The sequence below is a fragment of the Theileria equi genome, chromosome 1 (genome assembly GCF_000342415.1).
Source record: "Theileria equi strain WA chromosome 1, complete sequence".
Classification (NCBI taxonomy): Eukaryota; Apicomplexa; class Aconoidasida; order Piroplasmida; family Theileriidae; genus Theileria; species Theileria equi.
Window position 1 is genome coordinate 1,648,528 of NC_021366.1, and position 21,922 is coordinate 1,670,449.

A 21,922-nucleotide genomic window follows, 5' to 3' on the forward strand; every position below is an offset into this window, starting at 1 on the left:
GGAGCTGCAGAGTTCATTTACGACTTTAATATTGAGTTTTGTTTGACCATTCCGTCATTTATTGCTGTATAATTTTATAAAATTTGGCTGGTTCCTCACAGTTTACTCACATGCACGACAATAGGAGTCAAATAGACATTTATGTTTATTTTTATAATTGCCAACTTTGCCTTGTAAAAATTTGCCCTTTGAACAAAATACCCGTTTAAAAGATACGCGGACGTTTTTCACATTTTAAACTTGCAAACGCACCTTGTAGCTACATTTTTATTCGTCAGACCATAATGAAACTGCTAGTATCACTTGGCCTTTTGGCAGCCGCGGGGACAGCAATAGTATGTGTACCAGCCTTGTTCCGCTATTTCAAGGGAAACAAAAGAAGAAAGAGTAGCAAAAAGGAAAGTATTCAGACACCAGTTACTCCAGAACAATTCGCGAGGGCGTACGCAACGTTCATGGAAGAGCTCCTAAGTGATGAGGAGTTTAGAAGGAAACTCGAATTATCCATGAAAACTGATCACCAAATACCCGACTATCCGTCAATGGACACAAGAATGAGGACTAAGGATAATAGCCAAAGATCAAGGGACCCGGGCGCTAGACCCAGAGAACCAAACTACATATACAGTAGCTCTGGGTACATGGATCAAGACGGAAATATACGCTTTGACAAAACAAAAAGGTCGCTAGAAGTTCCAATTCCAGAAAGTTTGGAGCATGAACGTGAAGAAGAATATGCTCCAAGGGGCGAGTACTCCAAAGACGGAAACAGGAATCTGGATGAACTCGTCACTGAAGAGGTTCGCCGTCATGAAGATGAACGGAGCAACAGGGGGAATACAACGGAATGTGAGTCAGATTTCGAGGAGGTATCCTCCGTTTGCACAACTCTTCGAGGAATTGGAGATGAATTTGGTCGTCACTAGGTTTCACCTGCTGAACTCGGTACATGCCGATTATCGTAACTTTTGTTTGTTTATGTATCTACACTGGTATGACGGTCCCTGTAGACCAAATTCTGCATACTGAGGGGATGTGACTACTTTATTCCATGGAGAATATTCGAAAAGTAAACCGTCAAATTTATACCGCAGAATGAATGAGAGGGGTATTTCACTAGGAAACATACGACAAATTGAAGTAATTTTAGCAAAATTTCGACATCCATATAAACTGTCAGCTCTAGAAAAGGGGCGAGGAAGAAGAGAGCAGTACTCTGCCAATTCATCATTTTTGCAACTCCATTGTGGAAATATGTAGAGCACATATTGTTTTCTTCATTTACTCACTAATATCCGAAATAACAAGTATTCCTTTGCCGTTAGAGTTTCTTCTCTTCACACACTGCGGCTGGATGGGGGTGATAGGAATGCATTGAGGAGGAAGAAGTACGCTCACTAGTACCAAGAGAGTTTGAGTAAATGTGAAAACCGGAAAAATAAACTCGAATCCTAGGAGAAGGATGAAGATGCTCCTGCAGTTACGCTTGACACTATTCTTCTTCCTGTGCTACTCTGTTATCTCAAACGCCGACACTGAGACTTTAAACGACGACCAACCAAGACTCTCTGGACAAGTAAAGACTTCCCTTCGATCCGCTGGCGCACAATACGAGGAAGTTGGACTTGATGTCACTGACATGAGTGAGGACACATTTACCATTGAGGACCCATTTTCCGACGAAATAGCATTCAATGACGTTGAAACGACAACTCATCACCGTATCGCCGAGGTGTATAACTTAAACGTGTCCACGTGGAAGGGCCCAGATAGGGAGCATGCTCTGTAACTTCTTCATCCTTATCCTGATGGAGAATATCCTGTACCGTTTTCTAGCTCTCTCTGGTTTCTACCGATGGAAGTAAAAGGCTTGCTTTTAAGCACCTTGTCAAGAATGCTAATGGTGGATGGATATCCACAGAGAAGGAGCATTGTGCAGAGGTACCATGGAATCCCAAGAGTAAATTTTCTGATGAGGAGACTCGAACCTTCGCTCGTCATACAAGGCTCAGTGCATAATATCCCTTGTGAATTGTACTTGTTGCTGATATAGACAATGGGTAGCCTCACTCCATGTGAGTAGGGAAGGGACCTTGTGAATAAAGAACTTCATGGACCGTCAGTAAAGGCTATGAATCGGTCATATACATGGAATAGAAGGGAGTGGTCGGATCATTTTAATGGTGGCAAATTTTTAAAATGTGTAGGATTACAAGTGGAGTATGGACGAATTAATGCAGCCTACCATCAGTCAATTTAGACTCGGAAGAGGAGTGTGATACCCTGTCTATTCACAAAAACTCCGCACTTCAGCACCTGGCAAAACTCAGTCAAATGAGCATATAAACAAGAGAATTCCCCAGAGAGTACAATTTATCAACTTCACTCTCAATCAACGGTCAATAGTGCATTTGCAGTTGCAGTGATGAAAAGTTCGTCCGATGTTGTTGGCGTAATGGCACTTTTACTCTACAACTCTATCGCATGACTAGAATTTGCATCAACCTTCATCTCAAAGGAAGAGTAAATACCTGTAATTATCGCAAATGTGGTCCCAGAAGACGCAATTATCGAATGTAGACTAGACAACTGGAATCTCTCTAAATGCAGTTTGTTCACGCCTTGTATTTTTACTCGTCCATATACGTGTTTCCCTAGTACCTTTAGCTGTAATAATCACTCAGAGCTCCCGAGGATGCCTTGGAGTTGACATTTCTTGGCCACCTACCGAGACATTATGGCCTACGAGACGAGCTACCTGTTGTCATTATAAGAAGAAGATGAGTGAAAATGATGATACATAATGTTCACTGTGCAGTCTATGAGGGAAGAAGAAGTGACGTCGTAAGTCGGGATAATTATCACCACTAATCTCCATTATTTTCCCAGTCAGAGGAATTTTCTCCCTAAATCCGCCACTTTTCTGCTCATAATCTTCAGTCAGTATAAATAATGAATGAGGATGTGGTAGGTATGGGAGTATTATGGAATTAGGCAGGAGACACCTTACATATTTTGGGAAGTAGCCACTATGGCCAGGATGAGGATTACAATGCAGTTTTATCGCGACAATCAATGTAGTAAAGGATGATGTCAATACAGTTGGATTAGAGTATGGACTATGGAAGCTTCTGATGGATAAGGGGATACCTAGAAGAGACTGGCATTGAGTCACTAGTTTTCAGAAACGAGCTAGCGGAGTACCTCACCGGAAGATGGGCAGTACACTTAACACTCTGGTAGAAACTCTGTAAATCGTATGATGTAGAGATACAACTCTCATTCACCTGGTTGATTATGGCCTATTGCATGTGGAGGGTCTGCTGATAGAAAGTTAGGCTGGAGAAATCTGAGGATCCTTCTAACTCTAGCTTCTTAAGGTTCAAACACAGGCAACTAATGTAACATTTCAAAGTTAAGAGGGTAGAGTACGGAGAATCTAATGGGAAGAAACATTCCTATACCTTACCTCAGTATCACTAAAGATGACAAATTATTCACATCTATCTGGTATTACCTCTGATGAAGTAGCACGAACAAACCTCTTTTCATAGGAATTGGGAAGAAGGGTGATGTGTATGATTATCATGAAACTAGGGAGACTGGAACCAATGGACTGAACTCTACATAACTCCTACTTCTACGGTAAAACTCTGGAGAAGGTACTGAATAAGCTTATTTGCTAGCTCGACAAAGCGGTCACCATGGATTACACAGACAACCAAAGCTCTACCCTTTAATCACAGATCCCATGATCCTCAAGCATCTCCATACCATAGACACTTCCTTAAATTCCAGATGCTATAGCGATAACCGGCGGATACACCCATAACATTCTTTTTGGGACCTTACGCTCACAGCCTCTCCAGAATGTTCCTATCTAGGCATATTCTCACCGTAAAACATATTAATAGGCACTAGTTATATCGGGAATTGATAAACATCCGTATTCCCTTCATATTCCTTCCGTTTACATTATGAAAAGAAGAATGCACGGTTCTTCCCCCATGAATGCTGGGGATATAAATCTTCTTCCTAGACCTTAATGGTCCATTAATCTCTCGGTGTGTATCGCAATAATTTGGAAATTATCTCTCTTTACACAATGCGGTTTTCAGATCCCCTTGGATCCGGAAAAGAGACTAGAGACGTTATTCTCGATGCCACCACTCCAGATTCTTCCTCCATAGAAACTCTTACTAGGAAGCCGTATGGAATCAACACAAGGATACACGTTGCCAGAGACGGTTATAAGATACTCTCGGTATGGGATGGACAGAGTCTGCTCTGGATCTCTGCCAATGGCTATTTATGTGACCATGTTTCAGTCGTTAGGTTCAGAGAGAAGAGTGGTCGTTCAACTAAATATGTGGCAAGACTAGTAGCCGTCTATGCTAGTGATGGTAACGGAGCAAGGAAGTCATTCTACTATGAAAAGGATGGTGAGAAATGGGAAACCATTGAGGAAGAAAAGTTTTACAAGGGCTTTCATCATGAAGCTTCGAACCAATCTCTACTAGGAACCCTAGTCTTGAATATAAAGGGGATTCATGACTCTAGAAGGTTCTGTGTAAACAGATCGCCAGAATTTCCATTCCTTGTCTATGCACCAAATGTAGGATACCGCATTAAAAAGGTCCAAGCTGGGAGTGTTTTATGGACAGCAGGTTCTGAAGATCAAGGCTGTGCATATGCTTCCTTTTTTCCAAAGAAGGATCCAAAAGTTGGTTACCTGATCATAGAGGGTAAGGATGGTTTGCAGGAAAAGTTTTATGCTAAATCAGGTACCTTTGGAGGATGGAATGCTAGTACAAGAGAGGAATACCTGAAAGGCTTAATCGATGCTGGATTTGATACCACCTTCAATAATCACATCACAATGGACATTAGTAATGTGGATGGCAACAACTTCTACATTAAAATGGACCCCTTGGGCGATTGTAATAGAGATACATATATGCCATCCATTGGCTTTCAACTCAAGGAAGTAAAGGATGGTGGAGTTACTCTCTGGAAATCTCCTGAATCAAGTGACGCTAAATGCAGATTTGTCTATCTGTTTATCAAGGGAGGCCCATTGGCCCTCTTGCTTCTTGTAGACGATCCGAAAAATGGACGTCATGTTTTATACTTTAGAAAGGTTGGTAAGGAATGGAAGGAGGTCCACAAGGATGAGTACTATGACCATATTGCAAGGGAGAATGGTCTAGATCCTTTACGAAGGCTTGAGAATCAAAAGGTTGTCATGAGTAGCTTTACAAATAAGCAAGGTCTACGTATTGCAACATATGCCTCCAGAGTTGAGAATGCCAAGGGAAGTATTGTGCTGGCCCATGGTATCCGTTCCCACTTCAAGATAGACTTTTGTTCGCCTAATTTGGAGTGGAATTTTGAAAAGTTTGGATTTCAACTTGTTCCAGATCTTGATGGAATATTCATGAAAGGAAATGCTCAAAAGATCAATTATACCGCTATGTACAAGTATCTATTTGAGCATGCCAGACTAGATGGAATGGATGCGTTTGAGGTGTTCCCTGTCTTTGAGTACAGGAATAGTCTGGTAGAATACTTTAATGCGTCAGGCTATAACGTATTTGCTCTGGACCATCAGTCTCATGGCTTTTCTGATGCCATTTCCAAATTCACTGCGTTTGTTAACGATTACAAGGATTACATTTATGATCTCTTGCAATTCATTAGCATTGTAAAGAGAGGTAAATTTGGAGATCCTAATGAAAAGTGGGATGAGAAGGTAGTCTTTAAGGGTCATGCCACTGATGGAAAGGTGTTCCTACTTGGAAACTCCATGGGAGGCAACATTGTCTTTCAAGCCGTTCAAGAATTTCACGGTAATGCTGAAAAGGGAGCAAAATTCCTGGATGGCCTCATTTTAACCTCTGGAATGTTTGATGTAACATCTAAGCTGAACACTTGGTGGAAGCGATTGATGAAAAAGATGGCTATGGTAATTGTATGGTTGTATCCAGAAGACATCAATAGATATGAGCCACCCTATGACTTTGGCAAACTCTTTGAACTCTTCATAAGATACAACGATCCCTTCTTTTACAGCGATAAACTGACTTATAAGGCCACAAGTCTGGTTTTTGATGCTTGTGATGATGTAAAGAAGCCTGAGAATATCACCAATTATCCAAAGGACTTGTCAACACTCTTTATTCACGCAGGAGATGATACAATATGCAATGTAAGGGGTACCAGGGATATGGCTGAGAAGCATCTAAAGGATCATTCAGATGTAACTGTGACAGAGTTCAAGGGATTAACACACTTTTTGACTGTCCCCAATTCCATTGTGATAACACAAAGGGCCTTTAAGGAATGGTTGGAGAAACATACTCCTTCAGCTACTAATGCTAATGCAGTTGATAAGACGAATAATGTCGGTAAAATGTAGTAATTTGTAATGTTTCAATTTCTCTTTCTAGATCTCTATAGATACTAAAGTGTGGAATACTCATGAGAGCCTCTGGTCTCTTTTGAGGATGACTTAATTTACTAATACGTTAATCCAGAAGGATGCTATGAATGACCATTTAGAATCTAAAAACCGTACTCAGATAAGCTAAGAATGGTTTTACAGATAGTAATAGTTTTCAAACTGAGCTACTTAAGGGGGCTCATATACTCCCTTGGTTATGCTGATGAAACATGAGCTAAAAATAACAAGGTTAGGACTAATCTTAGGACCACACCAACTATGTTTGTGAATCTTGACCAGTATCTAACAGGATAGACATGGTTACTGATGTTCAGGATAAAAGTCTCGTACCCTAAAGTCTTAGAGGACAAGACAGTTGTTATATGCATAGACAAGGTGTACAGAGCAAGCTGGATTCTGCCCTCAATGGTGCCATGGTAAATCTGCTAGACACCACTAATCCGTCCAGAAAAATCCGTGACCGTGGCATCTTTACTGTAGGATAAATGATGGAAAGAGGAGTAGAGTCTAGAGAGCCTCCAGGATGAGAAATGAACGGGTACATGAGAATGCACAAGGTCAAAGTAGGGATAAGACAAGCGTGCATGCTGGACATCCAGAATGTGTTGGCCGGAGCTTCAAGGGCATAAGTATTGGTATAAGGAGAGAAGGTATTTAGACACTCGGTACGTCCAGGGATGTTCATTTCTTCCATTAAATCTCTCATTCTTGACCCTACATACCCCATCTGTCTCTTCTTCCTCCACACACTTATTCCTCTGCCAGAATCACTGAATTTCCTTTAGATTTTCACACACGCGCTACAATTTCCTTCTCTGAAACACGAGATTTATTCTTCTTTTAAGCATTGACCAATACAATGACCGGTTTGACCTTTGACGTTCTTGCCCCTTCTGATCCCAGCCACTTTTTGCTTTCTGGTGGATTTGACGGTGTTTACCTCTTTGTTAAGGCCACACCAAAGCCAGGTTTTGACGTAGTAAAGGTTACACATGGAGTTCACGTTCTTTGGGAGGCTGGAGCAGCTCTTCTTTCTCTCACCCTTCACAAACTCGGCAACCTTCCAGTCGCTCTCCTCTTGCACTTTGACGGTTCTGACCTCTACTTTGTCTTCGAGAACCTCGAGTGGAAGGGCGTGACCAAGGTAGCCTATGAGAACAAGCTCCATGGACATCACAATCATTTCAATCCAGAGGAACTTGTCTTGGATTTCGCTCATGCTGACCCAGACAAGGTAGTCTCAGTGCCATTCAAATATGGACACAACCTCAGTACCACCTTCGTACCAGGTCTTGGTGTGGTCTTTGTCGGTGTCAAGGAGGGGGATGACGTACTTTGGAAGGCCGGACATGCAGGCGATAAATGTCTACATCTTTCCGTTCACGCTTTGAATGGAGTTTCAGACTTTGCACGCCTTTCTCTGGTAGAGTCTGGTCATGCTCTAGAAAAGTGCTTTGAGAAGGTTGGAGGTAAATGGACTCCCCTTGGCTTCAAGGGCTACCTTGACAAGAGGGCACCAGCAGAGCCATTTCTCACTTCTGTTGACCTTTCAGCCAAGGAACCCGGTCATCATGTCTTGCTTTATAAGGGAGGACATCATGGACTTCCATTTGACGTCTTCCTTTGCTCCGTTCTTGCCTCTGTATTCAAGGTAGTTGACGGTGACCAGGTCCTCTGGGAGGCCAGGGGAGGTGAGAGGGGTCTCCATGTCACACTCGCCCATGACGGACTCCACGCTCATTTGTTGGTTTTGACCCCTGACGGTCTAAAGGAGCACGGATTTGTAAAGAAGAATGGGAAGTGGGTTGCTGTCGATGGCAGTTTCCCAGCCCATCTCAAGCTCCTCGTTCACTAGAATTTTAATCACATTGAATGTGGATACGTCTCCACATGTCCTGTATAATTTTTAGCCTTCATCATGGTTCTACATTTATGCGTGAGATGGGTAGTGCATGGGTACAAAAATGATTACAGGGGATGTAATGGACACTGTTATTGCCGTGATACGTAGACAATACTTCACTATCACCTGCCTCCTTGGCTTCCCCAATGGATGTTTCTCTTTCCTCTTGCTTAACGTGTCTAGTTTCAAATTGGGTGGTGTTGAATCAAATACAAGAAGTGGCTTAATTCCAGCTTCCAAAATATGAACACAACGATTCATCAAACCGGAAATGTGAGAAGTGGACCCACCCTTGGAGTTTACAAGTGTTGAAAGATGGCTTATATTTCTGATTGCGATAGTGAATTGATAGGGAGTTGCTGATACATCAATTGCAATGGTCTCGCCAGATAGACTTTCTAGCTGTACCTACTAGAAAGTGGAATATAGATGATGAGGCAGCTTCACTCAAGAATCCAATTAAACTCTTAATCCCCATGTGAGTTATCCCAGGCTTTACGCTCTTCCCTTATTATAGCCAAATTCGTCTTATTCTTCCTGATTATAATCGTACATATTTCCATCTGTTGGATCCTGTAAATCGTGGTAACCTCCTCTACCAACCTTGGGTTAACCATTCAGGGGCTACTTTTCTGGTATAGGCAAGTGTAGAGAGCGGACTGGTTTTATGGATTCTGGAAGTTTACGGCGACTGGATACACCCTGAGTAATTTCCACATACGACTGTGTTGATGATTACTTATCTTGTTCTGTGGATAGTCTCTCTGACGGTGAGCCATGGAATAGACATGCATAATTTGTTTAGTGGGGAATAATATTGTCTAAAATATCACTGTTTTAAGTGGAAGTGGTCATTCCTTGATCATGGAGGTTGGATGAGCATCTGAGAGTGGAGATTATTTATCCAGGGAACTCAGGCATTTGATACTTTTAGACCTTAACCCAGAATGCTTCCTTCTCCATCTGGCGTTATCATAGACATAAGTCAGAGCCCTGATGGAAAAGAAACTTCTAAGATATATGGAGGTCTTAATGGCCAGGATATTAAATTAGGAAGGTCAGAGGATCCTAAAGATTCTGGCTTTTGGAAGTTCAAACATGTCAAGAATGGTGGAAAACCTTTCAAGATTGCTAATGTTACATACAAAGACAATGAGAGCATCCAGCTCAGCGAACTGCAAATTAATGATCATGATGACATTAAACATCTAGCAGTCTGGTACTGGAACAATGACCCAGATCTAGGTGCCCCTCTACTAATAGAGATATTCAAAAATGGACTTTACACTTATCACTACAACAAGGGTAATAACGAATGGCGACCACTTCCCGAAAATCCATATTCTAAGACTCCGCTCTCCGGCAAACCCCTCGAGGCTCAACTGGAATATCTCAACTGCCAACATTATAAATCGGTAATTTTGGATCTTAGCAAGAATATATCTGAAGGGACAAGGGCGTATTGTTGCGTTTACCATAATACTAGACATAAGGTTACAGTTAGCAAGGATTTTGTTACTGTTGATTCTTCATCCCTTCCATTCTACAAACATCACATTGGCGTCGGAACTACACTTTCTGGTATAAAATACTACCTAAATGGAGAGACTAATGACAAGAGGGGTGTAAAATTAAGTGGATACCCGTTTCCCATTCCTGATGTCAAAGCCGTATATGCGGTTTACTGCAAAGATGGTGCTCCAAAACTTTTATACATAGAAAAGACCAGAGGCACAGGTTGGTTCAAGCAAAATACTAGTGATATTTGGATAGAAGTCTTGGACGGAGTTCCTGGTCCAGATAAAACCGGAAAAGGTGGCAGTAGTGACGGCTTTAAACAACTTGTTGGCGCACTAAATGACGCTGGTTGTCTAAGCCATCAACCTTTGTCTCCCCAAACTTCTTCATCTGGTGTTACTATTAACATAAAGCAGCATACCGCTAAACCTGGAAGTACTATATATCCTTCTGGCTCTGGTTTCTGGAAGTTCATTCATATAAAGAACAGTCCTGGAGACCAGTCTTTTGAGGTGGAGAAAGTAATATTTGGAGACAATAGTAAGGATATTACGAGAGAGATAGGGATTAGTCCGAATGATAAAATTACGCAGCTGTCAGTCTGGTACTGGAAGGGAGACCAGGGAATGACAAATCCCTTACTTGTAGAGGTACTCAAAGATGGAAAGTATACATACACATCTAACAAGGGAGGTGGTGGTAATAACTTAACTTGGCAACAACTTCCTAGAAGAGATAGTGAGAGTTATCCACTCCAAGGTGAAGCCCTTGAACAAGAACTTGATAACCTGAACTGTTACAACAACAATGGTGTTACCATTGATTTATCATACAGTAAATCTACACCGGGAAGAAGCTACTGCTGTTACAAACATGAACATGAAAAGCGGAATCAAGGGAAGGTTACTGTTACTGTTGAGAAAGTTTCTTGCACATCCCACATCTCAAGTTCTCTTACATACTACAAACATGAAGCTAATGCTGGTAAATGGAAGGTAGCCGCTATCAAGTACAATGATAGCAAAGGTGATAGGAAGAGAATAACCGCTAAAGACCTACAGTTTCCCATATATGGTCCGGCTAGTATTAGTGTCTTCTACTGCCAAAGGAAACCAGTACTCATACATGTCGAAAGCAATGGAAACCCTAGGGTCAAAAGTTGGTACAAGCAAAGGGATGGTGATACATGGGAAGAAACTTTGAATGGAGCTCCTAATCCGGACGAAATTGACGATGGCTTTAAACAACTTGTGGAGGAACTAAGGAGTGTTGGCTGTCGAAACCTGAAAACACATGCTGAACCTTCTAAACCCTCATCTCGACCAGGTATTGATAGTGATCCTGGACTTAGAGGGCCTAAAGGTGAAAAGGATCCACAAACTATTACCTATCCTGCTATTCCTACTCCTGAAGTTAGACAAGAAGCTTCTCCTGGTTCTTCTGAAGTTCCTCAAACTCCTCATAAACCCGCTGTTAAAGAAACTGCTTCTGGAGATACTACTCCGACTCCACAAAATCCTACTCCATCCATATCTAATCCTCATGATGGAGCTATAAACCCTGAAGATCAAGGTAAAACTGCTAAAGATACCACTGATTCCGCTTCTTCTCCTAATCTCAAGAACAAGTTGCTAGACCTTCTGGACTACAAAATCCTATTCTTGCTCTTGATTCTTCTGTTGCTCCTGATGTTAGCAGTAAGGAGACGGAGGAGGAAAAAGTACCTTAATCTGCTCCTAAAACTACTGGTTCTGTTAATGTTGATACTTTTGTTAATGTTAAACCTGAACCTGGAGGATACCTTGGTGAAGAACTCCCTAAAGTAGTTGGAGGTACTACTACTGCTATAGTCTGCCATCTCATACTGATCTAAAGACCGCATTAATGGTCACTAAATCTTCCCTGTCCGTATTAACGGTGGTCATGTTAGAATTGTATAGTAGCCCGAGTATTAGTCTACGCTGATTTGGGAATTTTAGCGGACTAGAATAGATACATCTAAAGAACATTTCAAGTTTAAACTAGATTAAATCTTCTTATCGTATATTGCGTGGTAGATGGCATTAGTAGTGCTTGATACGTAAAGTGGTACCGAGCTAACTAATTAGACTGCCTTATGTCTATGTCCTACATGGATTGTTTATCCCTGGAGGTTTCATAGCATCTCAATGAGTCAAAAGAGTACCTCTTTCAAGTAGCATGGAATTATTCAACTCTTATTGTGGATAAATCACAATGGAGATTGGCAACGTTTCATATGGAATACATATGGAAACATGCTAATCACTCTATAAGTGTAAAGGAGACTATCATTAATTAAGCATAACACTCTCATTGGAGTATGAGCAAGATACCGAATTATGGTACTGCATTGTGTTTAGAAGCATCCATGAGGATCTATTGTATAAGTTCCCAATTTTTACCATTGGATTCACTTGAACTTTAAATTTACTTTTTCTTCCATTTATCATCTACTTTCTGAAAGCGAATAAATGAAAATGAGTCTTTGTTCTTCATAATATGCAGCTTGACCTTTCCGGAAGCGCTCTTTGGGTAGTATTCACAGAGATAGCAAACTTGATTATCACTGGCAGTCCATACTTCCAAATTTCCATCTACGATTCTTTCTATAAGATGCCCAGGTTGTGGAGTAACCAAACGATTAACATCATCCCTCCCGCATTTTACAAGCTCGAACCTTTCATCATCTTCCTTGAGAGAAGATAGATCCAAAGTGAACTTTTTTGGAGGATCTTTATGTGTTTTCAGGGCATTAATTTCCTGAGCACAGCTAGTCGCACTGCTCCAACCCGGTTTACCACGACATCCAGTTTTGTCCTTGTACTTGTAGTATTTCAAGAGTTTCCGTGCAGATGATTCCGCACCAACAGCTACTATACGTGGTTTATTTTCCTTAAGGAATGCCACGCAGTAGAAACATTTCTCTCCCTCTTCACCCTTCCATACATCCTTGTCTCCATTCACAATTGTATTAACCTTTTTAGACTTTAGGAGGTATACTACTGCAGGAATTCCACCAACGTTCGTTTCAACAGCTCTGCAGATTGATGGGTCAGGTTCAGAAAGAGATAAAGTAATAAGATTAGTGAGTTCGTACTTTTTCTTTAGCTCCTCAAGCTTCTTCTTATGTTTATTCTCATTACCATCTTTCCACTGCTTACCATCATGGTATCTATAAACCTTGCTCTGCTTATTATTCTTATCATCCCTGGTAACAAGTACCGCAAGAGTAGGCTTCTCTCCATCCATATACAGGACAGCAGAGGAGCAGGATTTCTTCTTATCTTCCCAGACTACGTCAGATCCATAGGTAATACTCTTTGCAGTAACACCTTCCTTGGCCGTTAGTTTGAGAACCTTAACGTTGTCCTCAACAGAGCACAGGACATTAAAGAGAGTAGAGTCGACTTTGGAAGCCAAGGAACTTGATGGGTCTGTAGGTCCCGGAGGATTCTGTTTCTCTACTCCCTTTAATGTTCCTTTAGCGTCACCAGCATCATCTCCACAGTAGCATAGTCCTGCCAGACACATCGTCCACAGTATTGCAAGGACCATCATCCTGCAATATTGAGATTGGAAAAGTAAAGGAAGAAGAGTAGACAGAATAATAATAGACAATGCATGGGGTGAAGGGGAAGAGTTCTTCTTCCTGGGTCATAATTACTCTACCAAGTTGTCTAAGTATCTTTACTATTAGAACAAAGTGTGACAATTCTATGCAGCCTTGATTTACCGATGGTATGCGATAGAGATCCATACATGGGATCCTTCCTAGGAATACTCAATGATCAAAGGCCTCTATTATTCTTCCTCCTACACTGTAATGAGTGGTTTAGTCATAAAGACTGGAAGAATCACATACACATGCTCCATTTGACGTGTAACAGCCGACCTATTGTTCGTCATAGCCAGGGAATCTTGCAGTTGATCTACCACTAGAAGAGCTCTCTGTGGCCATTATGGGCTGATCCGTATTGCATATTTTAACGATTTAAACATCCCATATTGTCTGTTAGAAGATACATAACCTTGATGGCTAGTAGATGTTTGACTCGTTTTTCGTGTATTTTATTTCATTACATTTGTCTTCCGTTCATGTTTACTGTTTCTATAAGGGTCTGGTTGTTTTAGCTTCTCTCCGGTGGAGGTCTTTGAGGAAGAATCAGAGATATCAGCTCTTCCTTTTCTTTTCTTTATCTCATCAGTAACATCTTTCCATGTTCCACCATCTTTTTAAAAGTGCCTGGCATGAATCTTGTTAGGTACCGATGGGCTGAAGAGGATAGATAAAACTGGCTTACCAAGCCTTTTGGCTTCCTGGACAGCCACAAAGGCGCCTATAGAACATGCATGACATCTTGAACAAGGGATATCAAAAAACTAATTAAAATGTCCCCAATGTGGGAGTTTAAATGTGCGCTATACAGCTTCTAACATTGAAATCAACTTTAAAATTTGTATTAACTTATCTAAAATATCAAACTATTCTGCATCATCATATTGAGCCTGCATGCAGTGGGTTCCCAGGAGCCTCCTGGCCCCCTTTTCCAACCTTTTTACAAGTACTGCCTAACTGTAAGCCTTGCCAATGGGAAGCCCCTTGGTTTCTTTGATGAAAAAGTAAACGTGTAAAAAGTTAATGACCGAAAAGACGAAGATCATGATATAGACAAACTTTTCGGACCAAGAGAGCAGGATGTCAGAGGTACTAAGCATTAGGCAGGCAGTAGTCCAGTTAGCAAAAACTGTGACAGAAAAGGCTCCGTTCTTGTACTCGGGGGAGTACATTTCTGGTATGTAAACCCAAAATACACCCCCCATGCCCAATGCAAAACCAAAGACGAAACCGATTGCTCCAGCAACAGAGACCCACCCAGACCACGCAGCCTTTGCATCAATCAGCTTGGAAAGTGCAGGTAGCGTCGAGAATACCGTGAAGATAGAGATACTGGTGAGGAAAAATGTCCTCCTCCCAAACTTGTCCAGAAAGGGGACTTGAAAAATTGTTATTAGGGTATTAAGGAGTGTAATACTGCAGGACAGTACAACCGCATTGTACGTACGACCTAGCATAACGGTGAACATCTTGGCGGTATTTGAGGTCAATATTGCAATGCCCGTAAGATGTTGGAAGATAGCCAAGATGATGCCATGCGTGATGGCTACTCTATACGTCTTGTTTTTTACCGCTTGAATGAATGAAATGTTTGGTGTAGCCTTGGCAACCTCGAGGTTACGATCAATTTCCTCGTAGACCTCATCCACCCTTTCAGGTCCGTGGAGCTTCTCAATGACGACTTTAGCCTCCTCCACTTTGCCCTTTTCCACAAGCTCGTGAGGTGTGGACATTGTGAATGAAACTCTGAGGAGGACCAGAGCAATTGCTGAAAAGAAGGCGGGGAACATTTGGCAGAAGCGCCACAAAAACTTGTCAAGAAATGGGATCGTAACATCCACACTCTTGGCATCAAGAACGTAGCCATGTGAGAGTTGAAATGCGCAGGATGCAAATTGCCCAAATGTGATGCATGCAGGGTAAATTATGCCAAAGAAGCCTCTAGACTCCGAGGGACAAATCTCGGTAATGAACATTGGAACGATGCCAGACAAACCAATGGCAACGCCACAGGCTATGCGTCCAATTAGAAGACAATTAAAACAATGCGCAGTGGCAATCATCGTAGAACCAGCAATGTATAGGGAGGATATCAGAGTCATGTTCACCCTTCGCCCGTACTTTGCAATGAATCCCATGAGAAGCGACCCCAAAGCTGCCCCTGCAAAGACCGCCCCGTTGACAATACCTCCAAGTATGGCCGCTTTACTGCATTCAATAGTATCAGAGCCTTTACACCACTCGAGCTCCACAATCATAAAGTCCTTGCAAATGTTCAAATTCGCTGTGGTGAACCCAAAACTAAGGGCTAACAGTGACGCGATCGTCATGCCAACCAGCAACTGTGGTTGACTGTTCTTTGGCATCTTTAGTCGTGAAGCAAACTATGGTACAGAGAGTTTGTCAGTATTGATGAAAAATGTGTAAGTACTTTAGAGCATTCTGAATTAAAATTAAAACCGGCCGAATATCGCCGTACACATTAATAAACTAGCCTTTGCATATCACTGGGTTAAGTATACTTCATTCAAAAATAAATTAATAGGAAGCCATCATGCCAAGTGGCCATTCACCTCCGACATCAGCCAAGTGGCATAATATATGGGGGAGTACGCCTTTGTTATCTCCAGCTATAGGCCATCTTCTGAAGGTTCTGGAGGCTCAGACAAGGAGGAAGAACCCTTGGCAGATGGGAAAGCGGTAAATTGGCCCAAAATATCTCACGACCAAGCCGCCAGGGGAATGATGTACCCCCTGGAAAAATAAGAGGAATAGAGTCGACAAAGAGGAAGAATGCGGTCCCCTTGTGGTAATTAGAAAGAATAATCTTGTACTACTCGGAAGAATGAACTAGAGACACCCCTGAGGAGTGAGAGACGGTAGTGTCTCCAGGCGTACACAACCCACGTACTCCAGGTATCCAGGGGCACTCCAATTAGCAGTTCCTGGGCATCTCCCAGTTTTATACACCTTCCAAAGGTTTGAAATTATGCTCAAATGATAAACATTGGAATGTATGCACAAGATGACTAGATCAGTGTCCCCTATGAAGATACCCTAATCGGTCCCGCGAATAGAGACGCCAGAAGCAGAGGAGTACGTCACGGTCTAAGGTCCTGCCATTACACAAAGGAATGAAGTACTACAACACTCTATCCTGTAAAGACCTCCTTGGAGATTCCTGGGAAACCTTTTCTGTGCAAATCAGTCTGATGAGTTACTCCATAAAAAGCTGTCACTAGGTATGAAGATCCCTAAACCTACAGAGTAAGATGCCGAAGATATGAACGGCCATGTAGAATGACCTGGACCTATGACAGTCTAATTTCCATCCGTAATCATCGCAAGTACTTGTCGGGACGCATCTCAGGTGCATGCAGAGCTCCGTGGGACATCAGACGACATGACCTCTATAGACAATGCAGTATGTTCTCCCTACCTGTGGTAGGTGGTAGAGACACTCCCCTCTAGACTATTTTTTCGTCAGTACACCTGGAAAATTAATGAATAGTGAACTCCGATTGACCACCCAAACTGCCGAAATTTCTGCGAATCTTTTCCTCGACAGAAGAGCCCAATTATTTTCTCCCGTGGGACAGAGAATTTTCATCGCCTTTAAAATTTAAATTGCGTCATAATGTTCCGGAAATGAGCTCCGCTATATCCATACAAGACCTTTAGACGGCCACTACATGTAGGTTTGATCAGCCCTCATTGACTGACTTTACCCCTTAAAAGGTAAACTGCTCATTTGTGCAGGTAAATGGATGACAAAAGATGGGACAGAGTAAAGAAGATGTGATAGAGAGCTACAGAGCTATATGGAGATACACGGCCAGAATGAAAGAACAATGGAGAGACAGGTGACATCGAAGGAGCTTTAATGACGCGGCAGTATACCATGAGAAGACTTGTATAATGACAAGGCAGAGGATCTCCACTCATCTGCATTAAGAAATCTAGTGGAGCTTCTAGTGAGATACCGCCCGGAAATGCTGAAGGGCCATTACTGCAGGGGTTCCTATGACTGCTGGTACAGGTACAAAAAGAGAAGTGCTTATGGTGGAATAACCCCTTCCACTGGCACTGAAACTGGACTAGGTAAACTGCTTACTGAACTTAAGACTCCTGGAGATACGTTCGACAGTAAGAACTTCTCTAATGTTGCTAGTACTCTTAAGAATCTCCAGTATGCTAGCGAAAACCATGAGTATTCTTCTCTTGTTCATCTCTATACACTCTTATACCACGACTATTTTGCCAAAACAGAATTCTTCCACCTACTTTGTCTGCCAATATTGGATTACAGGGTATCATTGGCCCTCCAAAGGGATTCCCGGAAAGCACAATTTTTTCTTATATTGGGATAATATTTATTAGTCAAAACACCTTCCATTTAATCTGTTAAGGAGGGGGATGAATCGGAACTCTTCCTCCACCCCATCCGTTCCGTCTATTCTTCATCTTATCAGCCAAAGTCAATGGCTGTAAGATAGCCCAGAAGATGAACGTTTTGTGGGATTTATGTCTGATCCTATGGATTGGGTCATCTATCGCTACTATAACGACTTCAGGAAGAAGGATGTGTACAACGGTAAGGGCAAATAATAGAGCCAGGCAAAATATTCAAACGAGCGACCGAGGTGTTCCGAATGCTCCAACTACAGTACCTTCCGGGTTGGTTCTTGACCTTGAAAAGCCAGATGATAAGCTGTACCAGTCCTTTGACTATGACACAGATGGAATTCCTACGAGATTCATTGTGCCAAAGGATGATAATGTAATAACTTCAGTCAAGGAAGGTTCTTTAGAAGTATGGAAAGCTTCTGGAGATAATGTCGCATGCGCATTTGTAACTCTTCGTCTGAGCGACGGCAAACCTGTAATTGCACAACTAACTAAAAATACCAATGGAAATCCAATGGTTATATTTGTAAAGAAAGATGGTACATGGAAGGTAACAGACGACTACAAGGGTGAACTCAATAAGCTCAGAAGAACTACAGAGTCTGTAGAAAACTTTACTCTTGATCTTTCTGCTAACCAGGATACTCCAAACTGCAGAATCTTTGATACCAAGCTTTATGGAGTCCCAGTCCGTTTTTATGCCCCTAAATTTGGCTTTCATGCTACAAAAATGTCCTTTGGAGGAACTGAGCTCTGGACAAATGCTCCTGAATCGAATAAGAGAATCTTCCTTTTGATAGCTGGGTTGGGTAATGGAGAACTGAAGACCATTAATGCATTCATAAGGGATCCAAACAATGGCTCTGAGTTGTTATATTACGGATTTAAAGATGGAAAGTGGGAGAATATCAGTAAGGATGAATATAACAAGAAGTTTGAGGGGTTGAAGAAATAGCATTTTTCCTGTCTCATCTATATCACAAGGAATTGATAGAAACTATACAGGATCTTTATAATGTCTATAAAGGTAGAATGTACTAAATCATATTCACACTGGGAAGATTGGACATTCAAGACTCCCAAATTATGGAGAATGTAGTATAGACCTTACAAATTAATGCAGTATATTCGCATAATTAAATGTAGTAACGCGCCTTAGAGGCACAGTTAATCTCTTTGTAGATTTCTCGTGAATGTAGATATTTTGTGACTCTACAGACAACCAATGACTAGCTATACACTCCATATGGCATTTATGGAATATGGATGAGGACGAGAAACAGTGGGATAATCCACACACCAGAGATGAAGTGGCAAAGAATAGATAAAAATAACCATTTGGGGAAATAATGACAAATATGGACTTCCATTAATGGGATTGGGGTCCATGAGTTATGTGGAGAGGATGGCAGATAAAGGAGTTCAGCGGCATCTTTGGTTCCCATAAAAACCTGTCACAACCATATATAGATATTTAGATGATAAGAATGATTGAAAATGCAGATTATGGATAATGTCAAAAATTGTGCAGATTTTGTCTAAACTTTTACTAAAGCTCCAATTTAAGTGTCATTCCAATCCGATAAATCAGGAACTCAAGGCCAAGTCATAAAGATAAAAAATAATTCTATCAAATTAGCCAAATTTATAGAGGAACAAGGCCAAAGGCCGATCTAAAATCGTAGCATGCACTTTGTGTACTCACCTGATAATTGTTGTGCTGGCTGTCCTTGCGGTAGGTTTATTCCAAAAATTGCGGATATTTTTTACAGTTGGATTCTTATTTCATTAATTTACTCTTTTTTGGAGAATACCCATTCTTTCTGTCCGTTGGGACTCTGCTGATCTCGGTGTTACTGAGGCTTTTGGAGGCAAGGAAGGGAAGAATACATAACTTTGACGTGAATTAGGGAATAGAGGAAGAAATCCAGCTGGGTCGGTTGGACTTGTCAGAGACTGTTTAGCTCTTGTAAAAATTTTAATCCTCCCATTGTATGGTTAAAGAGGAATAATCAGACGATTGTCTTTTTATCAATGGCTCATTTGTCGCCAAGTTTTTAGAGTGATTTCCCGAGGGATATCCCAGAAAAGTCTAGATTATTGCAACACACTTGTAATACCAAACCAAACAATCATAGCTACTGGCTGCACAAGCCAAGGATTTAATTTAACAATCACGTGATATGCGTTAGGCGAGATGATATTCCCATTATTAGCCTTGCTAGCATCCTTTGCATTTGGAAATGGAATTGATATCAATCAAGAAAAGACAAATGATAGAATTAGAATTGAGAGGACGCTTTTACGCTTTGTCCCACTCACAAAATTTATACCAAAATATAGAGTCAAGGTGCGGAAGGTTTTCGACGGTGATACTTTGATTTGGGAGGAAGACAATACCTACGCTGTAGACGTCTGGCTCTACTTTATGGGAGACGACTGTTTGGTGGATATTCTGACTATTTCAGATTACCATGAAGGTGGAAACAGATACTTTGTAAAGGTTATTATAAATGAATATTTGAGAGAACCTATTGAAGCAGTTCCAATGGCCATTGAAGAGTCCACTGGATCGAGGGAACTCGACGCATTTTCGGTAGAATCGGCAGCTATTGAAGAAGGAACAAGTGATTCTCTTGTAGTTGAGAAAGATGATGATGACGGAACAGATACAGACTCTGTCAACACAACGGATTCTATAGATGACTATCTCGATACCACAGATGAAGAGGATGAATTTGTGGATGCCATGGAATCCTTGCCAACCGCAGCCGAGGGCGATTTAGAGACTGAGGCTCCATCAGAGGATACTACTGTTCAGACTCCAAAACCTGTAGATGAAGGAGCAATGGCGGAGCCCACTCCCTCAGAAGAGATACATTATCCTGCCACCATTCCATTCCGCGAAAAGAAGGTGACAAAAGTGATATGGAAACAAGTCACAAAGGTAGAATTTGATCACCTGCTCAAGGAACTTGAAAAACTGGTACTTAAGCCGAGGGTACGTGGCCCAAGTCACTCGGATTTTGTTCGACCGACATATCCACCAAAATATTTCGCCATTGATATCATGCGCACCTTTTATAGCAGAGACCCAAAGGTTATGAAGGAGAACATGGAGTCATTTGGTGAAGCCAGGAGGAGTGGATACGTTTTATTCTTTTGCACGGCTGAAACTTACTTATTTACATTGAATTTAATGGGTCCAGAATTTGTGAGTAAAACTGGATATGCAGGACTCCCAGGAGTGTATAACAACGGCGCTCTAGTATATGACGAGAATGGTGAAGTTGTACTCCGCAAAGTCTTTGCAAAAGAATTCATGAGGGCTTTTTTCATTAACCTCGGCAAGCATTGCACGTCAAATAGATGCAGATTCTACACAATTGATGGTAGCTTTACAATAACAGATGATAAAGAGAATTATACGATAAACTTCCGAGGACTTCGACGCCGGAAGGTTTTACTCGAGGAGTTACTCGAACTCCCATACATTGGCATCTCACTGAAATACAAAAACGTCAACATCAAGGGCTATATCAATGGGATTGACTATTTTGGAAGGCCAGTAAAGGACGGTTTATACCTCATTTCTCAAGTTGGAGTTAACAAGGCGTCCGGAGTGGCTGCACTGATGGCTCACTACAATATTCCTGCAAATGCATGCGCTTTTATCGGTGATGGATTTAATGATATAGACATAATGGAGCAGTCAGATTTTTCATTTGCAGTTGGAAATGCGCCAGACCCTGTCAAGAAACACGCAAAATGGGTGATGGAAAGATCATATGATGAGGCCGCTGTATCGGAGGTAATTTATGCCATGTATGGCACTGGAGGACTCTCAGATGTCCATATATGGCGTGGAGAAGGCTATGTAAGCAGTTCAGATGAAAGAACCTATCTGTGAATGGGTATGTAATAAATCAAAGGGAATGTAAATCGCCAACCGCATCCAGCAATGCTCTAGAAATATATTTAACAAATGCAGTTT

At 41.6% G+C, this 21,922-nt stretch overlaps 9 protein-coding genes across 9 annotated transcripts; 6 read left to right on the top strand and 3 right to left on the bottom strand.

Moving 5' to 3' along the window:
* Positions 1-284: 284 nt before the first annotated feature.
* BEWA_025700 (signal peptide-containing protein) lies at positions 285-926 on the top strand (the record flags this gene model as incomplete). Its single annotated transcript, XM_004829330.1, has 1 exon — positions 285-926. The coding sequence occupies one exon, from the start codon at positions 285-287 to the stop codon at positions 924-926; it is 642 nt and encodes a 213-aa protein (XP_004829387.1).
* Positions 927-4,105: 3,179 nt separating this feature from the next.
* On the top strand, positions 4,106-6,418 carry BEWA_025710 (hypothetical protein; the record flags this gene model as incomplete). Its single annotated transcript, XM_004829331.1, has 1 exon — positions 4,106-6,418. The coding sequence occupies one exon, from the start codon at positions 4,106-4,108 to the stop codon at positions 6,416-6,418; it is 2,313 nt and encodes a 770-aa protein (XP_004829388.1).
* Positions 6,419-7,232: 814 nt separating this feature from the next.
* On the top strand, positions 7,233-8,318 carry BEWA_025720 (hypothetical protein; the record flags this gene model as incomplete). Its single annotated transcript, XM_004829332.1, has 1 exon — positions 7,233-8,318. The coding sequence occupies exon 1, from the start codon at positions 7,323-7,325 to the stop codon at positions 8,316-8,318; it is 996 nt and encodes a 331-aa protein (XP_004829389.1). The 5' UTR covers positions 7,233-7,322.
* A 75-nt stretch (positions 8,319-8,393) lies between these two features.
* On the bottom strand, positions 8,394-8,627 carry BEWA_025730 (hypothetical protein; the record flags this gene model as incomplete). The annotated part of the gene is made up of 1 exon (XM_004829333.1): positions 8,394-8,627. One exon carries the CDS (start codon positions 8,625-8,627, stop codon positions 8,394-8,396), a length of 234 nt encoding a protein of 77 aa, XP_004829390.1.
* Positions 8,628-9,313: 686 nt separating this feature from the next.
* On the top strand, positions 9,314-11,710 carry BEWA_025740 (hypothetical protein; the record flags this gene model as incomplete). Its single annotated transcript, XM_004829334.1, has 1 exon — positions 9,314-11,710. One exon carries the CDS (start codon positions 9,314-9,316, stop codon positions 11,708-11,710), a length of 2,397 nt encoding a protein of 798 aa, XP_004829391.1.
* A 520-nt stretch (positions 11,711-12,230) lies between these two features.
* Positions 12,231-13,436, bottom strand: BEWA_025750 (hypothetical protein; the record flags this gene model as incomplete). Its single annotated transcript, XM_004829335.1, has 1 exon — positions 12,231-13,436. One exon carries the CDS (start codon positions 13,434-13,436, stop codon positions 12,333-12,335), a length of 1,104 nt encoding a protein of 367 aa, XP_004829392.1. The 3' UTR covers positions 12,231-12,332.
* Positions 13,437-14,474: 1,038 nt separating this feature from the next.
* BEWA_025760 (hexose transporter, putative) lies at positions 14,475-15,887 on the bottom strand (the record flags this gene model as incomplete). The annotated part of the gene is made up of 1 exon (XM_004829336.1): positions 14,475-15,887. One exon carries the CDS (start codon positions 15,885-15,887, stop codon positions 14,475-14,477), a length of 1,413 nt encoding a protein of 470 aa, XP_004829393.1.
* Positions 15,888-18,025: 2,138 nt separating this feature from the next.
* BEWA_025770 (signal peptide-containing protein) lies at positions 18,026-18,883 on the top strand (the record flags this gene model as incomplete). Its single annotated transcript, XM_004829337.1, has 1 exon — positions 18,026-18,883. One exon carries the CDS (start codon positions 18,026-18,028, stop codon positions 18,881-18,883), a length of 858 nt encoding a protein of 285 aa, XP_004829394.1.
* A 1,242-nt stretch (positions 18,884-20,125) lies between these two features.
* Positions 20,126-21,838, top strand: BEWA_025780 (haloacid dehalogenase-like hydrolase family member protein; the record flags this gene model as incomplete). The annotated part of the gene is made up of 1 exon (XM_004829338.1): positions 20,126-21,838. One exon carries the CDS (start codon positions 20,126-20,128, stop codon positions 21,836-21,838), a length of 1,713 nt encoding a protein of 570 aa, XP_004829395.1.
* Positions 21,839-21,922: the final 84 nt, after the last annotated feature.